The sequence below is a fragment of the Chiroxiphia lanceolata genome, chromosome 19 (genome assembly GCF_009829145.1).
Source record: "Chiroxiphia lanceolata isolate bChiLan1 chromosome 19, bChiLan1.pri, whole genome shotgun sequence".
NCBI lineage: Eukaryota > Metazoa > Chordata > Aves > Passeriformes > Pipridae > Chiroxiphia > Chiroxiphia lanceolata.
In genome coordinates, this window is record NC_045655.1 from 8,942,537 (window position 1) to 8,960,973 (window position 18,437).

The window sequence follows — 18,437 nt, forward strand, 5'->3', positions numbered from 1 at the left end:
CAAAACTTCACTGCAGCCTCTGCCACCTGCTTTGAAATTCCCAGTATCAAAGGAGACAGTAGCTTGGTTTGTGTTTGTATTTTTGTAGTCCTATTTTACAACTGACATATAATTTAAACAAAACACATGAAATCCAGAGTAGGCTCCAGAGTCTTACAGCTCTCAGTCTTTACTTAAGCTACTAAAACCCAATATAGCAGTTTTTACAGGCTCAAACAGATCCTCTAGAAGAGCAGCCCAACTCCTGAATATCCATTTTCATACCCTTATAAGAGATCCTATTCTAAGTTTGACCATCCCATCTTCTCACAGCTTCAGGATAACAATCCTGCATTGACAGGACATGCAATATGTTCACAGCACTATGGGACATCCTCCTGCAACATCCCTGTCATCCCTCACCAGTGGGGTCAGGGAGCACAACACTTTATAACCCACTGAGACACTGGGTAATGAATATTAAAGCCTGGTTCACACACAATTTATTTCCTCTGCCCTCCTGACCTTTATGGGAAAACACCACTGTTGACTGTGTTTATTGATCTTCTGTTATCCTTTGTCCATCAGTCACCTTCTCTTTTAGAACACCAACTTAACAACTGCTTTGGGCTTTGCACAGCAGAGTAACACACCTTGCTGTCTGGAGAGGGGAGAGTTAAAATAAACAGAGAGAAAGAATATGAACAAAGTGGGAGTTTTGAGGAACAGGAAGGCAAGACAAGCAGGATTGGATCATGAACCCTTTTTTACCATTATATTCTCATGTTTCTCCAAAGGCACTAACAATGGGCTTCAGAGACAACAGATCTGAGTACCCAGAGAATAAAGGTGATGGCAAAGAACTCAACACCTTAGAACTCTTCTCCTTGCAGGTGGTCAAAGCCCAGCCCTCCCAACGCTCCCCACAGGCTGAGGCTGCTGGGTGAGGATAAACATTCCCAGCCAATGTACAATCTTCAGATCTCGTTGCCTCAGGCTGGAAATGGGACCTTGACCAATTATTATTAACTTCCTACCTTCCAACTTCTGAGCTTGCCATGTTAGCAGAAGCTTTAAAGAAGTTAAACTGTCCAAGAAGAGATAATTCACAATTCTGTCAAGAACAGCTTATCATGTATTTTTAGGACACAATAACTGAGATCTTTGTCCTACACATCCAGAAAAGCAGATTAATTCAACCACTTGTAGTACAAAAAAACCCACCAAACCCTTTACTTGGTGGATCTGAAGCATTTAGCACAATCCTTCACTATAATGAGTGGTACACTTTTCTTTTTAAATCAACAGTTCTGACACAATATTGTTCTCTCAGTATTTCACTGTTCTACCATCCTCCCCTTGAAAGCACAGCACATCCTCTCTAATGTCCACTCTACATTACTTAGAAAGTCAATGTCCATCTCTTTTATTGGGCACATGTGGCACCCTTATGGATTTCCAGTGTTATTTCTACTCTGAATACATCTCTCCTAATACCAAGCACACACTCATGACAGTTCACAGTATTAACTCTTATCTTTATTTCTCTAATCTCTAAGCCTACATCACACTCTTATTTTCCAACATACATTGTCATCTGATTGTTTCATTTAGGGCATTGAGGGTTTCTAGAACACGAAGGCTTTTATTCACAGATAAGTGCTTTAGAGCACACTGAATTAGCTTTACTACTGTGGACATCTGATACCACAATTTGTAGCTCACCAAGGAAAAAGAATAAAAATCTAATTTTGAGGGACTTTTCCAAGCTCCAAAAACTGTGTTTAAGACCAGAATCTACTTACCCTCCCCTTCACTACAATTTATCCTAATAAACAGCCTTTATTTTATTTCAGCTCCTGGGTAGGCAGCAGTTACACTCTGCACATTCAGCACCACAATCTACTCACCTCGTGGGCCAAAACTGGTTAAAGCTCTTTGAGAGCAGCACAGGGAACAGCAGCACAGGAAACATGTCCTGTGTGTCCTGTGCCATGCTTGTGACTGGTCACCTGCACACCCACACAATGTCACTCTGGTGGCCTCTCAGACGTGCTACAAGAGAAACCTCCTGACTTCATCTAAGGGATGTGGTTGAATTGCACGGAAAGGTGAGGTTAGAGCAGCACAGTCACAAATCAACTAAAAACCTACTGGAATGCAACAGTGCATCTTCAGTCCTCTAGATACGTGACTTTCAATTTATTTCAATTATATTAATATTTTATTTACCAGGTAAGTTTCTGTATCTCCCATCACTTTGTTTACACACCTGCCATGACAGAGAAATTATTAACATTAAATGTTCTGTCAAGGCTTCCCGCTCCACATTCTTCACTTTGAAAAACAGCTGGTTTAGAACTTCTTTAGTTAGAAACAACTAAATATTTGCTATCAACATCTGAAACTCCTCAAGAGTTGTTTTCATGTAAAAAGAAAGATGCAATTAATATATGTACTTTACTGGGCTGTGTCCTTCTCCAAGTTTTAACTTTGAATTTTATTCATTGATTTTTGTTTCTGAAATAAAGGCAATATGGGTCATCTCACTAAGTTCTTTGCTTGGACCAAAAGATGATGTTCTCACAAGAAATGATGTTCACCTTACTACTACAATTCCCAGGGGATACCATACCCCAGCAGAGCCCAGTACAAGGTATCTTTGAGCACAGAATTAACTTTTTCGTCTTTTACTCTAGAGAGAACACACCTTACCCTGTCCTGCCTTAGAAACACTACCTCAAGCCTCAGCACCTATTTGGAGTAAAATTAATATGCCGCCCACAACAGAGCAGCTTGTTGGATCAGCTTTGAAGTCAAACAGAACAGTAACCTCCCATATATCATAAACCAACACGATGTCAGTCTTTAAAAGTCAATTCTAACATCAAAAACATTACTTTCTTTTGCTTAAATTAAAGTGCTTTTATCTCTAATTTAGTCCATTTTCAATCCAGAGAAAACTGAAATAGGGTACTCACACCGCCTGATTTTTATTCAGTTTAGGAATATGAAGTTATTGTAACAGTAAAATAAAGGCTTCTTGTAAAAATGCACATCCCTAAAATTGTGAGCCTGCCTTGTTTTCCCGAGTAACACAAGCAATATCATCTTGAAAGAGGAGTATGACAAAGCATCTTAACAGAAGATAATTTTACAGCACTGAAGTCTTACACTAATTTATCTTCGAGTTATAATACTTAGGTCGCATACAAAACTTCAAATTAATCTCGGCTGTACACTTAATTCCCAAAAAATACGGACAGCAGTTCCTCAAGACATTTGCTGAGAGACATAAATCACCAAGAAGTTGAACACGAACATTAAAAAGGAACTTTAGCACACGCTGAAGAGACACAGCACACGGGTTCAGCCACTGAACTGCAACAGAGGTAACACACAAACGACGCTGGGAACGGAAAGAGAAGCAGAAACCAGGGAGCCGACCACGGAGAGAAAACAATTTCAGGAGACAGAAAACCTTTGGTACTAAAAGCCAACTGGAAATGCTCCCCCTGCTCCAGCAGGAGCGGCCGCCGCTTCCTCCGCCGCTTGTTTTGGAGGTGTCGCTCGTACTCCGGCAGCTGCTGCACAACTGCTGAGCCCGGCTCTGGCACACCGAGGGGCAGCGCTCCAGTCCAGCCCAGCCCAGCCCAACCCAGCCCAGCTCAGCCCAACCCAGCCCAGCTCAGCCCAACCCAGCCCAGCTCAGCCCAACCCAGCCCAGCCCAGCTCAGCTCAGCTCAGCTCAGCTCAGCCCAACCCAGCTCAGCTCAGCCCAGCCCAGCTCAGCGCCACAGCAGCCGCCGGGTCCCGGCTCAGCTCCCTCAGCTCCGCGGGTCCCCCCGGCCGCCATCGTCCTGCCCGGCCCCAGGACCCGCCCGCGGCGCGGCCCGACCGCCCCCCCCGGCCCCTCCGCTCGCCCCTGCCCGCATCCCCCGGCGCGGGGCCGCCCTGCCCTGCCCTCACCTCGGCTCAGCCGCGGCTCATGGCACTGCCCGGCGCGGCCCCGGCCCGGCTCCAGCCCGCGCCGGCCGGCGGCAGCAGCGGGAAGGCGGCGGCGCCGCCGATCCGGGCCCCGCGGGGGGACGGGCCTGGCCGAGCCGCCGCAGCGCCGGCCGGGGGGCGGGACGGGGCGGAGCGGGGCGGGCACGGGGACGGGCTTGGGGACGGGGACGGGGATGGGGGACCCGCGGGCGGCGGGCTCGCCCCTCAGGCGATCGGGCTCCGGCGATCGGGCTCCGGCGGCCGGTGGCGGTGACGGGCGGAACGGCTCCCGCGGCCCGCGCGGGGTCACGGCCGCTCCCGCTGCCCCCACCCCCGGTGCCGAGCCTGCCGGGCCGCCCCGATAAACCCGCCCGCTCCAGGACGAGGGTTTCGCTGCTGAGGGAGCGGCCGCTGCAGGAAATGTGTGTGCGCGGCCAGGAAAGCTGGTGGGTGTCTGAACGCTTCGCCAAAAGTCGTCTGTCACCCAGCGAACCCGGGAAACGTGCCCTAGCAGAGGTCGTTTTATTTACCCTTCGTATTTACCAATTAGCAGCGCACAGGGAGAAAAAAATTAATTCTCTGTGTCAGAAGGTTGTTTTCCCAATAATGGTGTCTTGCAATAAATTACAGCCTCACCACTGCTTTTACCCTTCACTTAATTGCTGTTGCTTCTGAGGGCAGTTCATAATGACATTACAACATTACACCGGGTCAGACTCATGCTGGCCTTGGCTGCCCAGGCTCCTTTAGCTCACCCTTGGGTTAATTTGGCCGTGTCAATTCTCTTCTCCTTAGTAATTTCAGTTCGAATTAAAACATAATCCTACGAGATCTTTCAGACTCTTTATTTCATACCAGTGTTCAAATTTGTGATACTTTATAAGGTGATGAGACAACAGTAATTTATTTACTAGCCAACATTTAGTTGGATATGTGAGCAGAATTCAAATTACTGGAATATGTGAGGGAGACATTTAAATATCTTTAAAAGCAGTGCTTGAGCAGGCTGTAAAATAATAAGTAATATTTCTCCGCCAGAACCACTGTGAGGCTCAGTTCCCTTCTCTGTAATGCCCCCATCAGAATTTCACAGCTCGGGGCAGTTTAAAGCTTCTACTTTTGTGAGAAAAGAACATTACGTGAGCTTTGGGGTTCCACGTGGTTTTCACAAATCTCATTTGCCGTCAGATGCTGGGGAAGACCCAGGAGCTGCAGGACAGGCCTTGCAATTTTATCCTGAGAAGCTTTAAAGGGAATGAGGCAGCAGCTGTGCCTGAGCGCGGGAATCTTGGCACACACAGGGCTGTGTGTGTGTGTGTGTGAGAACAGCTTTACTCTTGGTTTGTTTGGTTGTCAGTGGTAAAATATTAAATGCAATGGAAAGAGGCTTAGCATGGAAAAGACAAACAAGGCTGCAGCCCACTCAGTTTGTGCAGAGCCCAACAAGGGCTGGCACAGCCAGGGCTTCCCAGGGAACTGCAGCTGGCCCTGATGGTGGGTATGGAGGAGAGCTGGAGCTTCCTGAGTGCCACCCTCCTTCCACACCACAACCACAGTGTCCTCAGCACCCCTCAATTCTCCCCCACCAATGGTTTCTGTGCTATCTTTGGACCTGAATTCTCTACATTGCAAATTGCCCATCCTGGCCTCCAGCCCATCACTTCTCCCCACACTGATCCCAGTTCCTGGCACAAAGGGGCACAGCCTGGTCGTGCCCTCCTCAGGGAGCCTCCCCAGCCAGTTCCCCAAGCCTGGCTCTGACTCTGCTTCTAAAATGCCCCTGGGAACTGCAGAAACCCTGAGCTCTTGTTGTGTCCTGTGCTAAAGCACATTATTCTGGAGTTTGGAGGTGTTTTTTTTATTACTGCTTCATTTTTAAAGCTGAGCTGAGGATAGATCCTCTATTATTAAAGGCTCCTAAATTGCCAAGTATCAGTGGAGAAATAGCTTTATGCAACTCCTCACATCAGAGAAGTCACATTTCCAGAATCAGAGGAGGTTCCAACTTCCACCTGTCTCTCTGCAGCTGGGGGTGAGGTACAGGGAGCAGCAGCACAGCCTCTCGTGGCTGCCAGGAGGTGAAGTGGGTTCACAGAACAGGCTGAATCAAGGCCAGCAAGGTGTGCAGAGGTAAAACATGCTGTCAAGGTGACACCCAGAGGCAGAGCTCTTCCCAGGGAAGGTACTGGGTCAAACACTTTCAGTGCTGTGGATTTGCACTGGTCTCTCTCAGACTTGCAAAACGTTTGTGATGTTTCTCACAGCTCTCCCCAACACTGAATCCAGACAGGGAGAATGGCCAGTGCACACCTGGAGCAGTGATGCCACCCCTCACAGGAGAAGAGGGGAGTCCCTGTGCTGGGCAGAACAGCCACGTGCCTGCTGCCAAAGTCACAGCAAGGTTGGAAGAGCTGGTATCTGTATTTCAGTGTACCTGGCAAATGCACAAAACTCTAAAAGCCTGAAATTTGATCTGCACATGGTGGAGAAGTCAATACCCCTCCCTCCACAGAGACCTTGGTGAGTTAGAATATTCTGGCTGAGTGCTGGAGCCCTCAGGAGAGCAACTGTGACAAAATACAAAGCTGGGGGAAGGTTGGGGGACACTGGACTACATTTTGTCTGGGCAGGTCTTACACCACAAAGCCTTGACAATAACAGCAGATGCTACAGACCATTTTCTATTAATGGGGAAAAGCAAAGCACAAAATGAACAGTGGGATGTCCTGACCTTTTAGCTGTCAAAGCACTCATCTATTTTAAATCTACAAGTAAATTTAGTCCTGCCAGTGCAGAACAGCTGAAGATACATATTTAAATCAGGCACACACACTGCCAGTTTTCCACATGCACAGGTCTGCCACAGGAGCATTAAACAGAGCCAGCAGTGCCCTCCTGCTCCTGCCTGGCAGATGCTGAGGTTCTACACTGATGGGCTTAATTTAAATGGTTAGTAAAGGGAAAAAAGAGCACTGACTATAGACTAGAAATGAACAGCAGCTTCAGATCCACAACTCCAAACCAACTGTCCAATATAAAGCATGAGCTAGGTCTGTAATGATTTTTTGGGAGGAGGAGAACATATGGTCAGGTCATCTATGATGATTTCATTGTCCTCTGTCTTCACAGGGAAAGTCAGAAAAATTAACCCAAATTAATCACATGTGTGACTTGGAAGTTACACTGGAGTCCTGCGTGAGTGCTGCTGCTCAGCGTTAAAGTGGCCTTCATTTGATTTACCTTTCCTCCTTTTCAAAGTGAAGTACACTAAATCAGATTAATGCCACTTAATTCTGAATATGAATATCTGCATAGGGTTTAATAGAATTTAACTAATCTGCTTTAAAATGTAATTCAGCTAAGGTTTCCTGAGTATCCCCTTCGAGGAAAGGCTCACATCAATAGACTTAATGGGAATTGTTCCTGGATTGTGTTGGCATGAGGTCAAAACTGACTCAAAACATCACTATCATAAAAATAGTCACATCTTGCTCTGATGTCTTTGTTCTGAGAGCATTAATATCCAACCCAGAGCTGAATGTATATCTGGTGAAATGGAATCAGAAACTGTAGCATGAAGTGAATTCTTTGTTACAAAAGAGGGATAAAACACTGGCTATGGTTTCTCCAAACGAGATGGAGAACTGGCATAGATGGTCAGGATCATTTCTATGTTCTGAAGGTGTAAACAACAGCATTGTTTTCATAAAGCTGATATCACTTAGGTTGTCATGCAGTTCTAGACAGAGTAATTTCAAACCTGAATGTTGCTTTGAGCCTTTATTTACGTGAACTTCACCAAGGTGTGAGGAACTGCAATCTCTGTGACATAATTAGTAACCTTTAACTGAGCAGCAGCATTGTTGTGGCCCATATCTGCACATCACAGAACAGACTCAACTGTCTATGCCAGTCAGTCCAGCTTTTTGGAATAAAGGGGCAAGGTCGTCTTCTAACTGAGCTTTGCTGAGGAGGCTGGGCTTAAACAACGAGAACATGAAGGTGCAGTCACACCACAGAACAAACAAGAGCCCAGCTCTGAAAGCAAACACAGGACTGGTGTTTTGCCATGTTAAAGAACTGCCTCTGACACAGCTTTCAGTACCTGTCCAGCCACACAGAATCACCACAGCCAAGATCCAACCTTCCCTTCTCTCCCTACAATCAAACACCAGTGGCAGCTCTGTCCTGGCCCATTCCTCTAACAGATCTGGACCCAGCCTCCAAAGCCAAATGTTCTCAGTTGCTTCCACAGTCCATTCTCATTCTAGACTTCACATCCTCCTTCTCTCCAACAACACTAACTGTACAGCACTTTGAGAAGAAAGCCTCTGCACAGAGACATATTAAATAACATCTCACTCTGCTAATCATTCAGGTGGCTAAATAAGGAACCTGTGCTCCTATGTGCCAATGCTCCTAACCTGAGGCTACCTAATTTAGGCAATGGAAAGGGAGAGGCACCTCCAAAGGGCAGTTCCAAACAGGACTCTCAGTGGCAGTACTGGAGAGCAGAGCAGCCTCAGCTCACACATGCCAGGTGGGTGCCCACTGTGAAGCACTGAGAATACTCCTCTCACCGTCCCTGTGCAATTTTAGTGACCTGATGCATAATCCAGTCTCCAAACCTGACCAGTTGTCCTGTCCAGCTTCCACAGCCATCTGCTATTGATGCCTACTGCAAACAGCATCACACCGAGCAGGATGTGACCTTGGCTCCATGTGACCTTGGGTTTTTTCAGTGCCATTAAATTTTTCAATCAAGTAATTTATCAAACCAGAATGCGTGAGTCGAAATTTCAAGTGCTGATAGATAATGTGGTATGTTTTTCACATAAAACCAGGGAGATATATTAAGGAAACTGATAGGTACATGGATATAAAAAGTGAATAAAAAGTGAACTAAACACAGTCTTAAGCTTTTAGAACATCAAATCCAGATTCCAGGCAATATTAAAACCTTCCAGATTTGAGAGAGACTCACCAGTGCTGCCTTCCACTGCATTTAGACAGAGAATTAATCTTGATATTCAAAGCCTTCCAAGACTTGCATATTTTAAAAATAGCAAAATTTATTTCTTTTGAAGTATGGGTTTGTTACAGCTATTTAGGAATCTCTTACTCAAGTCAGATGGACCTTGAGCCTCCCCTGGGGATTGTTTAGATGTCAGTGTGCATCCATTAACAGACTGGAAACTGTCCAGGACAATATTGCAAGAAAACACGCCATGTCCAGGCTTCCTTTCTGTTTCTTCCCCTCTTAAATAGAACTCTGAGTAGGTCTTTACAAATTAATCCAAGGTTAAATATGATGAGTAGGGCAAGGAATGCAAAGAAACTCAAATGAGTATTAGCAAAGCATCCTGCTCATTGGTCAGCAGGGTATTTCTCTCCAGTGGGAAGGGGAGCATGGAGTAAAAACTTCACTTGGGCAGTGAGAGTCTCATCTTGCCCCAATTCCTTCACATATTCCTGTTATCACTGACAATAAATGTGCAAAGGTATTACTTTTTCACCAGCACGATGCCACATGCTGAGTGTCTAACCCTAATTCCATCCAGACACAGAGTTCAGGCAAGAGCTTATGACCCCAACAGGTTTAATGTTGCCTTTCGTTGGATATTCCTTTGTGAAAGGAACAACCAAGCTCTTGTACACAGGCAGGCAGCTGAAAGGAACAGCCACCCGAGAAACAAGGCAAAAGGGCAAACCTGGAGGAGAAGCTGATGCATTCAAGGTTTCTGCCAGCTGAGAAAGGTTGGCTTTGAAGACGCAGGAGGAGGGCAGTGCTTGGAGTGATGGTGAGTCCCAGGGTCTGGCAGGATCAGCCTTCCTCAAAACCAGGCAGAGCCATATAAACCCTACAAGAATGACCTTGAGCAAAAAAAGGCTGCTGAAGTGCTTCTGGACAAGTGCTGGCTGAAAGGACTGAAACTGCATGCAGAGAAAGAGAATATCAACTGATTCCTCCTCTGTTCAAGGAAACAGAATTTTGTACTTTCTTTGTAAATGAAAGGGTTGCATCAAAGTACCTAAGTGATCAATTTTCCCTGCTATTGGAAACAATCTGCTGGGCCTAAAACCATCTAAGTGCTTTGGTCAAAGATGGGGAATAAAAGCTCCATTCATTTCCTCATGGAAAGGCAACAACTTCATCCCTTTGACTGCAAGTGCACAGAGCTTGAAAAGCCAAGGATGCGTGAAAGGTGATTGCTGTGCTGGGGACACGAGGGCTGCAGACACTTCTCTGCTTTCACTGACAAAAGTACAAAGTAGGTGTAAAGCAGCTACCAAGTGATTTTGCACTGGAAACCAGGCTCCAGAAATCAGAGCAATCAGGACAATCAGTCGGTGGGAGCACACAGACCTCTCTGTGTTTGTAGGCAGTGAAGGAAACACAGATGTGACCTTTGCCAGGCAGTCACTGCACTCATTAATGCGTCAGAGATAATAACTGTTACACACGAAAATCTGACCTACATATGCTACACAAGAGGAAAAGGCAACAATTTACTTAAGACTCCATTATACTGTTAATGATTATAAGCTGAAAAATTAGAGCATAATGCAGGAAACTTGTAATTAAAAAGCATCAATTATCATTGTCGCCTTGTAGGGGACATTAGTCAGGTTTGCTTTCCACAGTCCCACTGGGAATACAGATAGACATGTAGGACTGGGTGATTCATCCTGCCACGGTCAGAGAGGAATCAACTCAGCGGGAGAAGATCAGCTTCAGGAAAAAGAATATGATTTTAAAAAGAAAGGAAAAGAAAATAACGACAGTTAAAGACAGCCCTCTCAGGGTTTCTCATTTGACAAAGCACAGGTGTGTGTCAGGTCAGCCCCTGCCTCCCTCCAGCGATGACTAACCGGGATTCACACCCCGTACACAATGTTCTGAGGCTCCAGGGCTGAGCCAGCTCATACCTTCAGTCATGCTGAACATACCAGCCCTCTGCAGAGATCAGCCAGTGCCCGAGCGCCCCGGGAGGGAGGAGGGTGGATCTCTCTTCAGAAGGCTGCGTAATTCCCCTCTCTGCCCCCTGCGGGTCCCTCACTCCCGGCCAGGGTGGACACATTGCCTGGAGGCTGTTTGAGGCTCAGCACCCTCAGGTGGAACCAGTTTTTTCACAGTGCCAACACGTGCTGTAGGTACAGTCAGAGCTGTTCTTCCAGCCCTGAGGAATTCCCTGAGCCAGGTTCACTGAGGTGGTTCTCTGCTGTTCTCCTTGTCTCTATGCCAGCATTTCCAGGAGTCCAGGGCAGTGCAAAATGCTAAATCCTTATCTGGAGGGCACAGAACCAGAGTTCTGGGGGTGTCAATGAAGGATTTCACTTGACTGTGGGAAGCACTGGCCAAAGCAACTGAAGCAATCCAGGCTGTCAGGTCCTGATTCCCTGCCTGGGTGACACAGGCACAGGCAGTGGCTGGAAAACGGGATCTGGCATTTTGCAAGCAAGGACTGCACTCAGACACCCTGGGCTTTACCTGATTCCAGCTCTGCCGTGAATCACTCTGCAGAATCACAGCTCATCTCCAGCTTCTGCCTCATAACAGATATTGCAGCTCTCAGCATTCCTAAATATGAAAGTCTTGCTCTTTAAATCTCCTGTTCTTTAATGAGCATGAAGTTGAAACAAAAATGTAAAAACCAACTCAAACAGTAATAAAATCAAAACTAAGCTTTGCATTATGGGAGACTGTGGGATTTGCATCATTACCATTTATTCAAAAGCAATCTATATTTCCTATTGACCATCTTATGTTAATTTAATAACCTGGGTGGCCGCAATTTTTGTTAATTGACTTACACTGTGGCCACAACTTAATAGACTTAACAATTTTTTCTTCCGTTGCACTCTCACAGACTGTTATCAAGCAGAGACACCAAGTTCACCCCTTCCAGTAATATCAGGACTCAGCCCATTTAAGACAAACCCCTCATCTTTGTCCCACTGATGTCAACTTCTCTATCTCTCTGCTCCTGAGGACAGACCAGCAGCTCTCATTTTCACTGCCTTGGAAGCATTTATCCCCACATGAGGCAGAGAGTTCCCTAAGGAAAAGGTGGGGCTGGAAGGTGGTGATTGCATGTGGGAGATGACACATTTCCACAGTTTACTGCTGGTTGGAGCTTGAGCCACTCCAGATGATCCCACTAGGAAAGAGCCTGGGAGGGCAGTGGGAGCCCTGAGGAGCTCAGGGTTTGGCACAGATTAGTTCCATGAGGACAGAGCCAGTCAGGGCTGTCAGCTCAGCACCTCTGAGCAACACAACATTCATGGGCCAGACTCTTCTGCCCTTGTAGCACTGTCTCATTGCTTTGCAAAGTGAAACTGTGCCAGTCACAGTGGAGACTTGGCTCTGCCGGAGTTAAAAAGTGGATAAACAAGAAGCTAGCGCAGAGGATTTAAAGCCTAGCTCTCCCTGTGCAGTGTTGACAGTGCTTTGTGGAAACAGGTGATTCCAGCAGCCACAGCTCCTCTGCAAGCACTGAACAGGGCTTGGGTTCTGTCAGTTAAATACCACTGTAATGGGATGTTTCCACACATTACCAGTGTAATGGGATGTTTCCTTTTGAAGCACACATTCCCAGTGCCAGTATCTCAGTCTGTGTATCACAGGCCCCTCAGTGCCTCCTGACTCCATGTCCCCACACAGAACTGGCACACCAACAGCACCAAAAATGAACCCTTTGTCTTCTTGGATCGATGGTGCCCTTACCTGCAACAGGGCTTTTGGTTAACAGGTGTATTTTCTGCTTCTCCTAGTGGTCACAGGGCTACTATAAACACAGGAATGTTTGTGACATACCACCTCCACAGCACTGATTCTGTCCCAGCACATTCCCCAGAGCATCACCAACACCGTGTAGTGTGGAGCTGTTAAGGTGACCAGACTGATGGGTTGTTTCTACCCAAACCTTCCACAGTCTGGAGGATTTCTCACCCCCAGCTCTGCTCACTCCTCTCTGTCTTTCATTTCATCTTATTTTCATTTTTTTCCTTCACTGGAATAAGCCTTCATTTTAGGATCTCCTTTTATCTCCCGAGTAAAACATTGAAACAAAAAGACAACTACAGAAAAATCAGGGCAGTAACCAGAGGAAGATGAACTGTCACACTGATCACTTCTGGTTTTCGTTCAGTGAAAAATTGCCATATTTTCATTGCTCAAAAAGAGGACCTTATTTCATCTACCACTCTCATGCTTTCAGAATTACACAGAAATATATTACTACTCTATCCATTTCAGAGGCAGATTCCATCTTTACCGTAAGTAAAAGTTTAGTTGTGGGATTTCTCCTCAAACAATACCTGTTGGATCTGAATTCCTCTTGGCCTTGGGAGTGTGGTCAGAAGTGTGTGAGGTCCATCTCTAACACGCTGTTAGAAGTTCACACACAGTCCAGCACTCCTGCAGATCCAGATTGATGGGGCAGAGCCTGAGTGCCTTTGCAGTGGCTGCCTTGGCTTCTGCTGCTTTGTGCTAAATCTTTCATTTCAGCTTCATGCTGTTATTCTGTTTCTCTGTCATCAGACTTTGCAGGTGACTCCCTCCCCGAGGAAACTGTGATTTCTTTTGCTATTAAATTTAAAATTTAACTACAGTGATTACTGCCTGTAATGGTGAGAATTTTTCAGCCCTTCCACTCAGCATGTCTGTGGCTGGTGAGAAAATAAATTACCTGTATAAATACAAATGCTCACGTTTAGCTGAAGCTTCCCATGCAAGCTACATTAAGCAAGTCTCTCTAATGGGAGGACTTGTGATTTAGAGTGGAGCATTTCAAAGCATGAAGGCAATAAAGCCCCGTTCTTTGTGATTCTTTAGACGTGACAACTTGCTTATTACCTCCCAAATAACAGCAAAAGTGATGCTTATTTTGCTTTCACCAGCCTACTTAGAAAGGCCTTGACATTCTAAATAACAAAATGTGCTAGCTTTTTAAATCTGTACTGATACTTTATTACTTTCAGTTTGATTTCTAGTTTAACTGAGGGGGTGTTGTTTTACATGTGATAGCTTTGTTTTTCTCAAACTTTGTTTCTTTTCCCTGTTCCTGTCCTCTCCTTTCACTGCTCCTTGTCCTCTTCTCTTCCCTGCCCCCAGAAGCTGTGGGCTCATGATGCAAGACAAGCTTAGGGATGAATTGCAGCATAAAGAACCTGAACAGAACCAATCTCATAAAGCAGCAGGTGGAACAAGCACATAACACCCCAGAAAAGTAAATAAACTGTGAGGTTTATCACCCACCGATGAACAGGATATTTACTCTGCTCAAAGTGGTGCCTCAGCATTTACAAACAGTACACTAACCTACGGAAGAGGGGAAGGAGCCATGGCTGGGAGGTTTACACTGCATTTAGGAAACTCTTCACAGAATCACAGAATGTGCTGAGCTGGAAGGGACCCACAAGGATCATCAAGTCTAACTTTTAACCCTTCACAAAACCATCCCCAAGAGTCACACCCTGTGCCCCAGAGGTTCATCCAAATGCTCCCTGAGCTCTGGCAGCCTTGGTGCTGTGCCCACTGCCCTGGGGAGCCTGGTCAGTGCCCAACCACCTCTGGGGGAAGAACCTTTGCCTGAGATCCAACCTGACCCTGTCCTGACACAGCTCCAGCCCTTCCCTGGGGTCCTGTCCCTGTCTCCACAGAGCAGAGCTCAGGGCCTGCCCCTCCTCTTCCCTCACGAGGAAGCTGTAACTGCCATGAGGTCTCCCCTCAGTCTCCTCCAGACTGAACTCACCAAGTGCCCTCAGCTGCCCCTCGAGGCCCTCCACCATCTTCGCTGCCCTCCTTTGGACGGTCTCTAATGGCTTAATACCTTCTTTAAGAGCGGCTCAGTCTATTTATTAATTAAAAGCGCGGGAAGCCATCCCAGCACCGGGGCCTTCCCCTCACACACCGCCCGGGCCCGGGGACCCGCCGTTCCCCCGGCGGCCACCAGGGGTCAGCGCGGGAGCGGCGGCGCTGAGGGCGCTGCCTCGGGCCCGGCACAAACACCCCCCCAAGGAGCACAGAGACACCCTCTGCACCAGAAAATACGCGGCTGGAAATGAAAAAATAAAATAAATAATAATAATAATAATAAAAACAAACAAACAAACAAAACCCCAAACCAAACCAACCAACCAACCAAACAAAACCAAACAGCGGCAAGGAGGAAGAGTCTGTTTGAAGCATTTCTGTGTCTCACCGCTAAAGCCTCAGCTCTGTCATAGTGGAAATATTCCAAAGTTACCCAAGTGAGGCCGTGGGGTGGGTAAGGCTTTCCCTGAATATGCTGGGTGGAAGCAGGATGTGGTGCTGCTGGTGGAATTGCTTGGACAAGGCAGGGCACAAAGGGCCTGGGGATGTCCATCCCAAAGGACAAGGCATGGCACAAAGGGCCTGGGGATGTCCATCCCAAAGGACAAGGCATGGCATGGCACAAAGGGCCTGGGCATGTACCATCCCTTTGCCCTGCTCAGAAAGTAAATATTTACCAACACACCTCATTTTATATTTGCTGACCTGAACTCGGTGACAACGTCAAAATCTGAATTTCGTTTGGTTGTTTTCAATCCCGTACCGTTTGAGCTCTAATCTGAGCTTCAGTCTGCTTCAGTAGCTGATTCAAGACTTACTTCCCAAATGTTTCCCATGGGATAATAAGGCTTTTTTGGCACATGCTCATATCAGGACTTTGGGTCTCCTTGCGTAGCTGTTTACTTCATGGGCCCATTTACCTTGTCTTCACTGGAGACATCTGCTGATCTAATGTCCCATATTTTGAATTACTTTTGTTATCTGCAAGACAAAACAGAAGGGCTTAAGCAGCACACAGCACTCTGAGAAATGGATAGTTCACATATGTTTCAGTAGGGCAAACAACTTGTATTAGACTAAATCTAAAATAATTTAGGATTATTCCAGACAAGAGACAAGCTGAAAGCGAGCAATGAATTGTCCCACTGCAGCTCCATCATGCCCAAGTGACATTCTGAAACTTCCCAGAAACCAGAGCATTCCCAAGCTGTGCCAGGGGCTGGGAAGGGTTTATGGAGAAGCTTTTACATTTGCACTTTAGTAAAATACTTCTGTGAACTCCCACACTGAATTCTTAAAACAATTTAGTGTATTTACCTGCTGCTGAACTCCAGCTCTGAGTGCCTGGAATCACTTGGTGCAGAGATGACAATTCCATATGCAAATCCATACAATGGATCTGTGTGGCTCATCACTAATAAAAAACCTCACAGGCATTCCTTTGCAAGTGGTCACTAACATGAACGTGCAAGATCCAGTGCAAGGTTCAATCCAGAGTTTTCTTTATTAAAATACCTTTTCACATTCCTTATACTAAGGCATTTGCATGGACACTCATGGGATGCTGAAGGAACATTTGTCAACAGAAAGAGCTGTGAAGTCAGTCAGTTGTGACAGGCTTGTGATACAAACAACATTTGCACAGGGAACAATAAATTAGAGATATTAGCCAGTAACTGGAGCTTGAAAATTTAAACACTTGGAATGAGGATATAAAACCCTTTTGTGTTTTGTGGTTGTTTTGCACCCTCGATGCAATGCTTAAAGCAGTAACTATGTATGTATACACAATCCACGGCCTCTCTTTCACTATTTTCTAATTAAAATGAGAACCTTCTTACCTGTGGCCCAGATCTTGTAGTAATTTAATCTGCAGTAAAAAAAGGAGAGCAATTGCAGTGCCAAAGGCCAGCTGGTTATGGGGCTAGGGACAGCATTTTTTCTGGTTTGTTTTGTGCTCTTTTTTTAAACTAATGCAGCTGAGATAAACATAGGCTGCAGAGATTAGATCCAGGTCCAGACTGGATCCATGTTAGTGGTTTATCATGCTATACAGAAAAAGGTTAGGTATGGAGTTCCATACTGGAGAAACTGGGCACAAGTATGACTTCAGATCGCTCCTAAATCAAAGGAATAAGGATTATACATAACAGGATTTTCAGGTATAAACTCACTGACCTGGCTGCAGTATATCCACTCCCTGAAGACCTATCGTAGAATCATCCAAAACAACTGTGATGGACAATCATTTCTTGAAGAACCATCACACCAAACTAACCAACAAGCACCAGACCTTTTAAAGGGGAAAAGCAGTTTAGCAAAGAATAAAGACTATTTGTGCCCCTCCTGATAGAAGCACTTGGTAAAGTCTGAATCTCCCAACAGTTATTCAAGTTTTTCGAGCACCCAGAGCTCTCTCTTCTGTCAGGCCCTCCCTGCAGTGAAGCATCCCCAGGGCTATAAGTGAGCTGGCTCCAAGCCTGGTAGCAGTCCAGCTGCTGCAGCACAGGGAGTTCAGCACAAGCTGCAGGATCAGAAAGTACATCCATGGCTGGCCAAGCTGTGCTGAGCTCTGCTCTGCCACAGAAGTGTCACTGATAACCAAGGTAGCAAGTTCAAAGCAAGCTTAGATACTTCTATGTCCTACTGGCATCCCAGTAGTCACTGCACTGTAGAAATGTGCTTCCTCAGCTGTAACTTCCCATTTTGTTTCCTCAGAGAATGATGAATTGGAGGCAAAAAAAAAAAGGCAAAATTGCATTAGCAGGAGAAAATAAAAATGAGAACCTGGGTCAGTGGTTTCTAGAGCCACTTTCCTATGAGAATTTTTATTCGCAATTTTTTCCATTAAATGCTTTAGGAACATCTCTATTGTTCCCTCTAAGGAAATAAACTTTGAAAAGAAGAGTCTGGCAAACTCATAAATAACTGCTGCAGAGCCTTTGAAACATTTGCAACATCTTCCATCTTGGCTTGTTTTCTTCTCCCAGCTGATCTTTGAGATGACTGTTCTAAGTAGCATCAGGATGCCCTGATATTCTCTGTTGGCAACAAGAGCAAAAAAGAAAAAAACAAGGTGTGAGTATAAATCTGTCCCTACCCTCTTGCCCCATAACATATTCCTTAGAATGCTGCACAATGAGCTAATAGATATTCACAGTTCCCTGGGGAGAGATTAGTATTATCTTCATCAGATATAAAAGGAAATAAGACAGTGGAAGATTTAGGTCAACAATTACAGGCTAGACTGCAATGCTGTTAATCACCAACGTCTGCAAGCGGGTATTTACTTTTAAAAGTTGGATTTTTAGGGGAATTGCTGGCACTCAAGACATCTGGAAGTCAGATCCCATATTTACTAGGAGATGTTCAGCTGCCACAATCAGACCCTCAGCTTCAGTCTCACGAGAAGGAAAACCTTTTTCCTAAGGCTGGTGTCTCCCAGGGAGCAACGCAGTGTTCAGCTTTGGGACACCATGTTCCTCCAAGAGCCTGGCTGCTGGGAAGAGGATATCTCCAGCACACAGCAGGGACAGAAACCTGGCACTGGGAACCACAACAGGCAGCGTGCAGATGGAGCAGTCCAGCCAATGGGAATGGGCAGAGAGAGATCCCAAACTTCATTGTTTTCACATTATATGACAGAAATAAT

General features: G+C 45.9%; 2 protein-coding genes and 1 long non-coding RNA gene across 10 annotated transcripts in view; all 3 read right to left on the reverse strand.

Annotated features, from left to right (window-relative positions):
- TEX2 (testis expressed 2) overlaps nucleotides 1-3,583 on the reverse strand; it is a 43,372-nt gene extending 39,789 nt beyond the window's left edge. Inside the window, 1 exon segment of the mRNA XM_032706874.1 lies at nucleotides 3,461-3,583. The gene's annotated coding sequence lies outside the window, so the exon portion shown is untranslated.
- A 7,846-nt stretch (nucleotides 3,584-11,429) lies between these two features.
- On the reverse strand, nucleotides 11,430-14,923 carry LOC116796149. The gene is made up of 3 exons (XR_004360277.1): nucleotides 14,724-14,923; nucleotides 13,288-13,555; nucleotides 11,430-11,584 (listed from the first exon to the last, which is right to left on the reverse strand). It is a non-coding gene; the product is annotated as an uncharacterized LOC116796149 (long non-coding RNA).
- Nucleotides 14,924-16,270: 1,347 nt separating this feature from the next.
- The window catches only part of PECAM1 (platelet and endothelial cell adhesion molecule 1), a 32,130-nt gene continuing 29,963 nt past the window's right edge, over nucleotides 16,271-18,437 (reverse strand). For all 8 annotated transcript variants that reach the window (XM_032706511.1, XM_032706513.1, XM_032706512.1 and 5 more), the window contains one exon: nucleotides 16,271-17,826. Coding sequence is in view for 5 of the 8 variants with exons in the window: in XM_032706514.1 (XP_032562405.1) it covers nucleotides 17,797-17,826 (30 nt within the window). In the remaining 3 variants the exon portion in view is untranslated. The remainder of the gene's footprint in view (nucleotides 17,827-18,437) is intronic.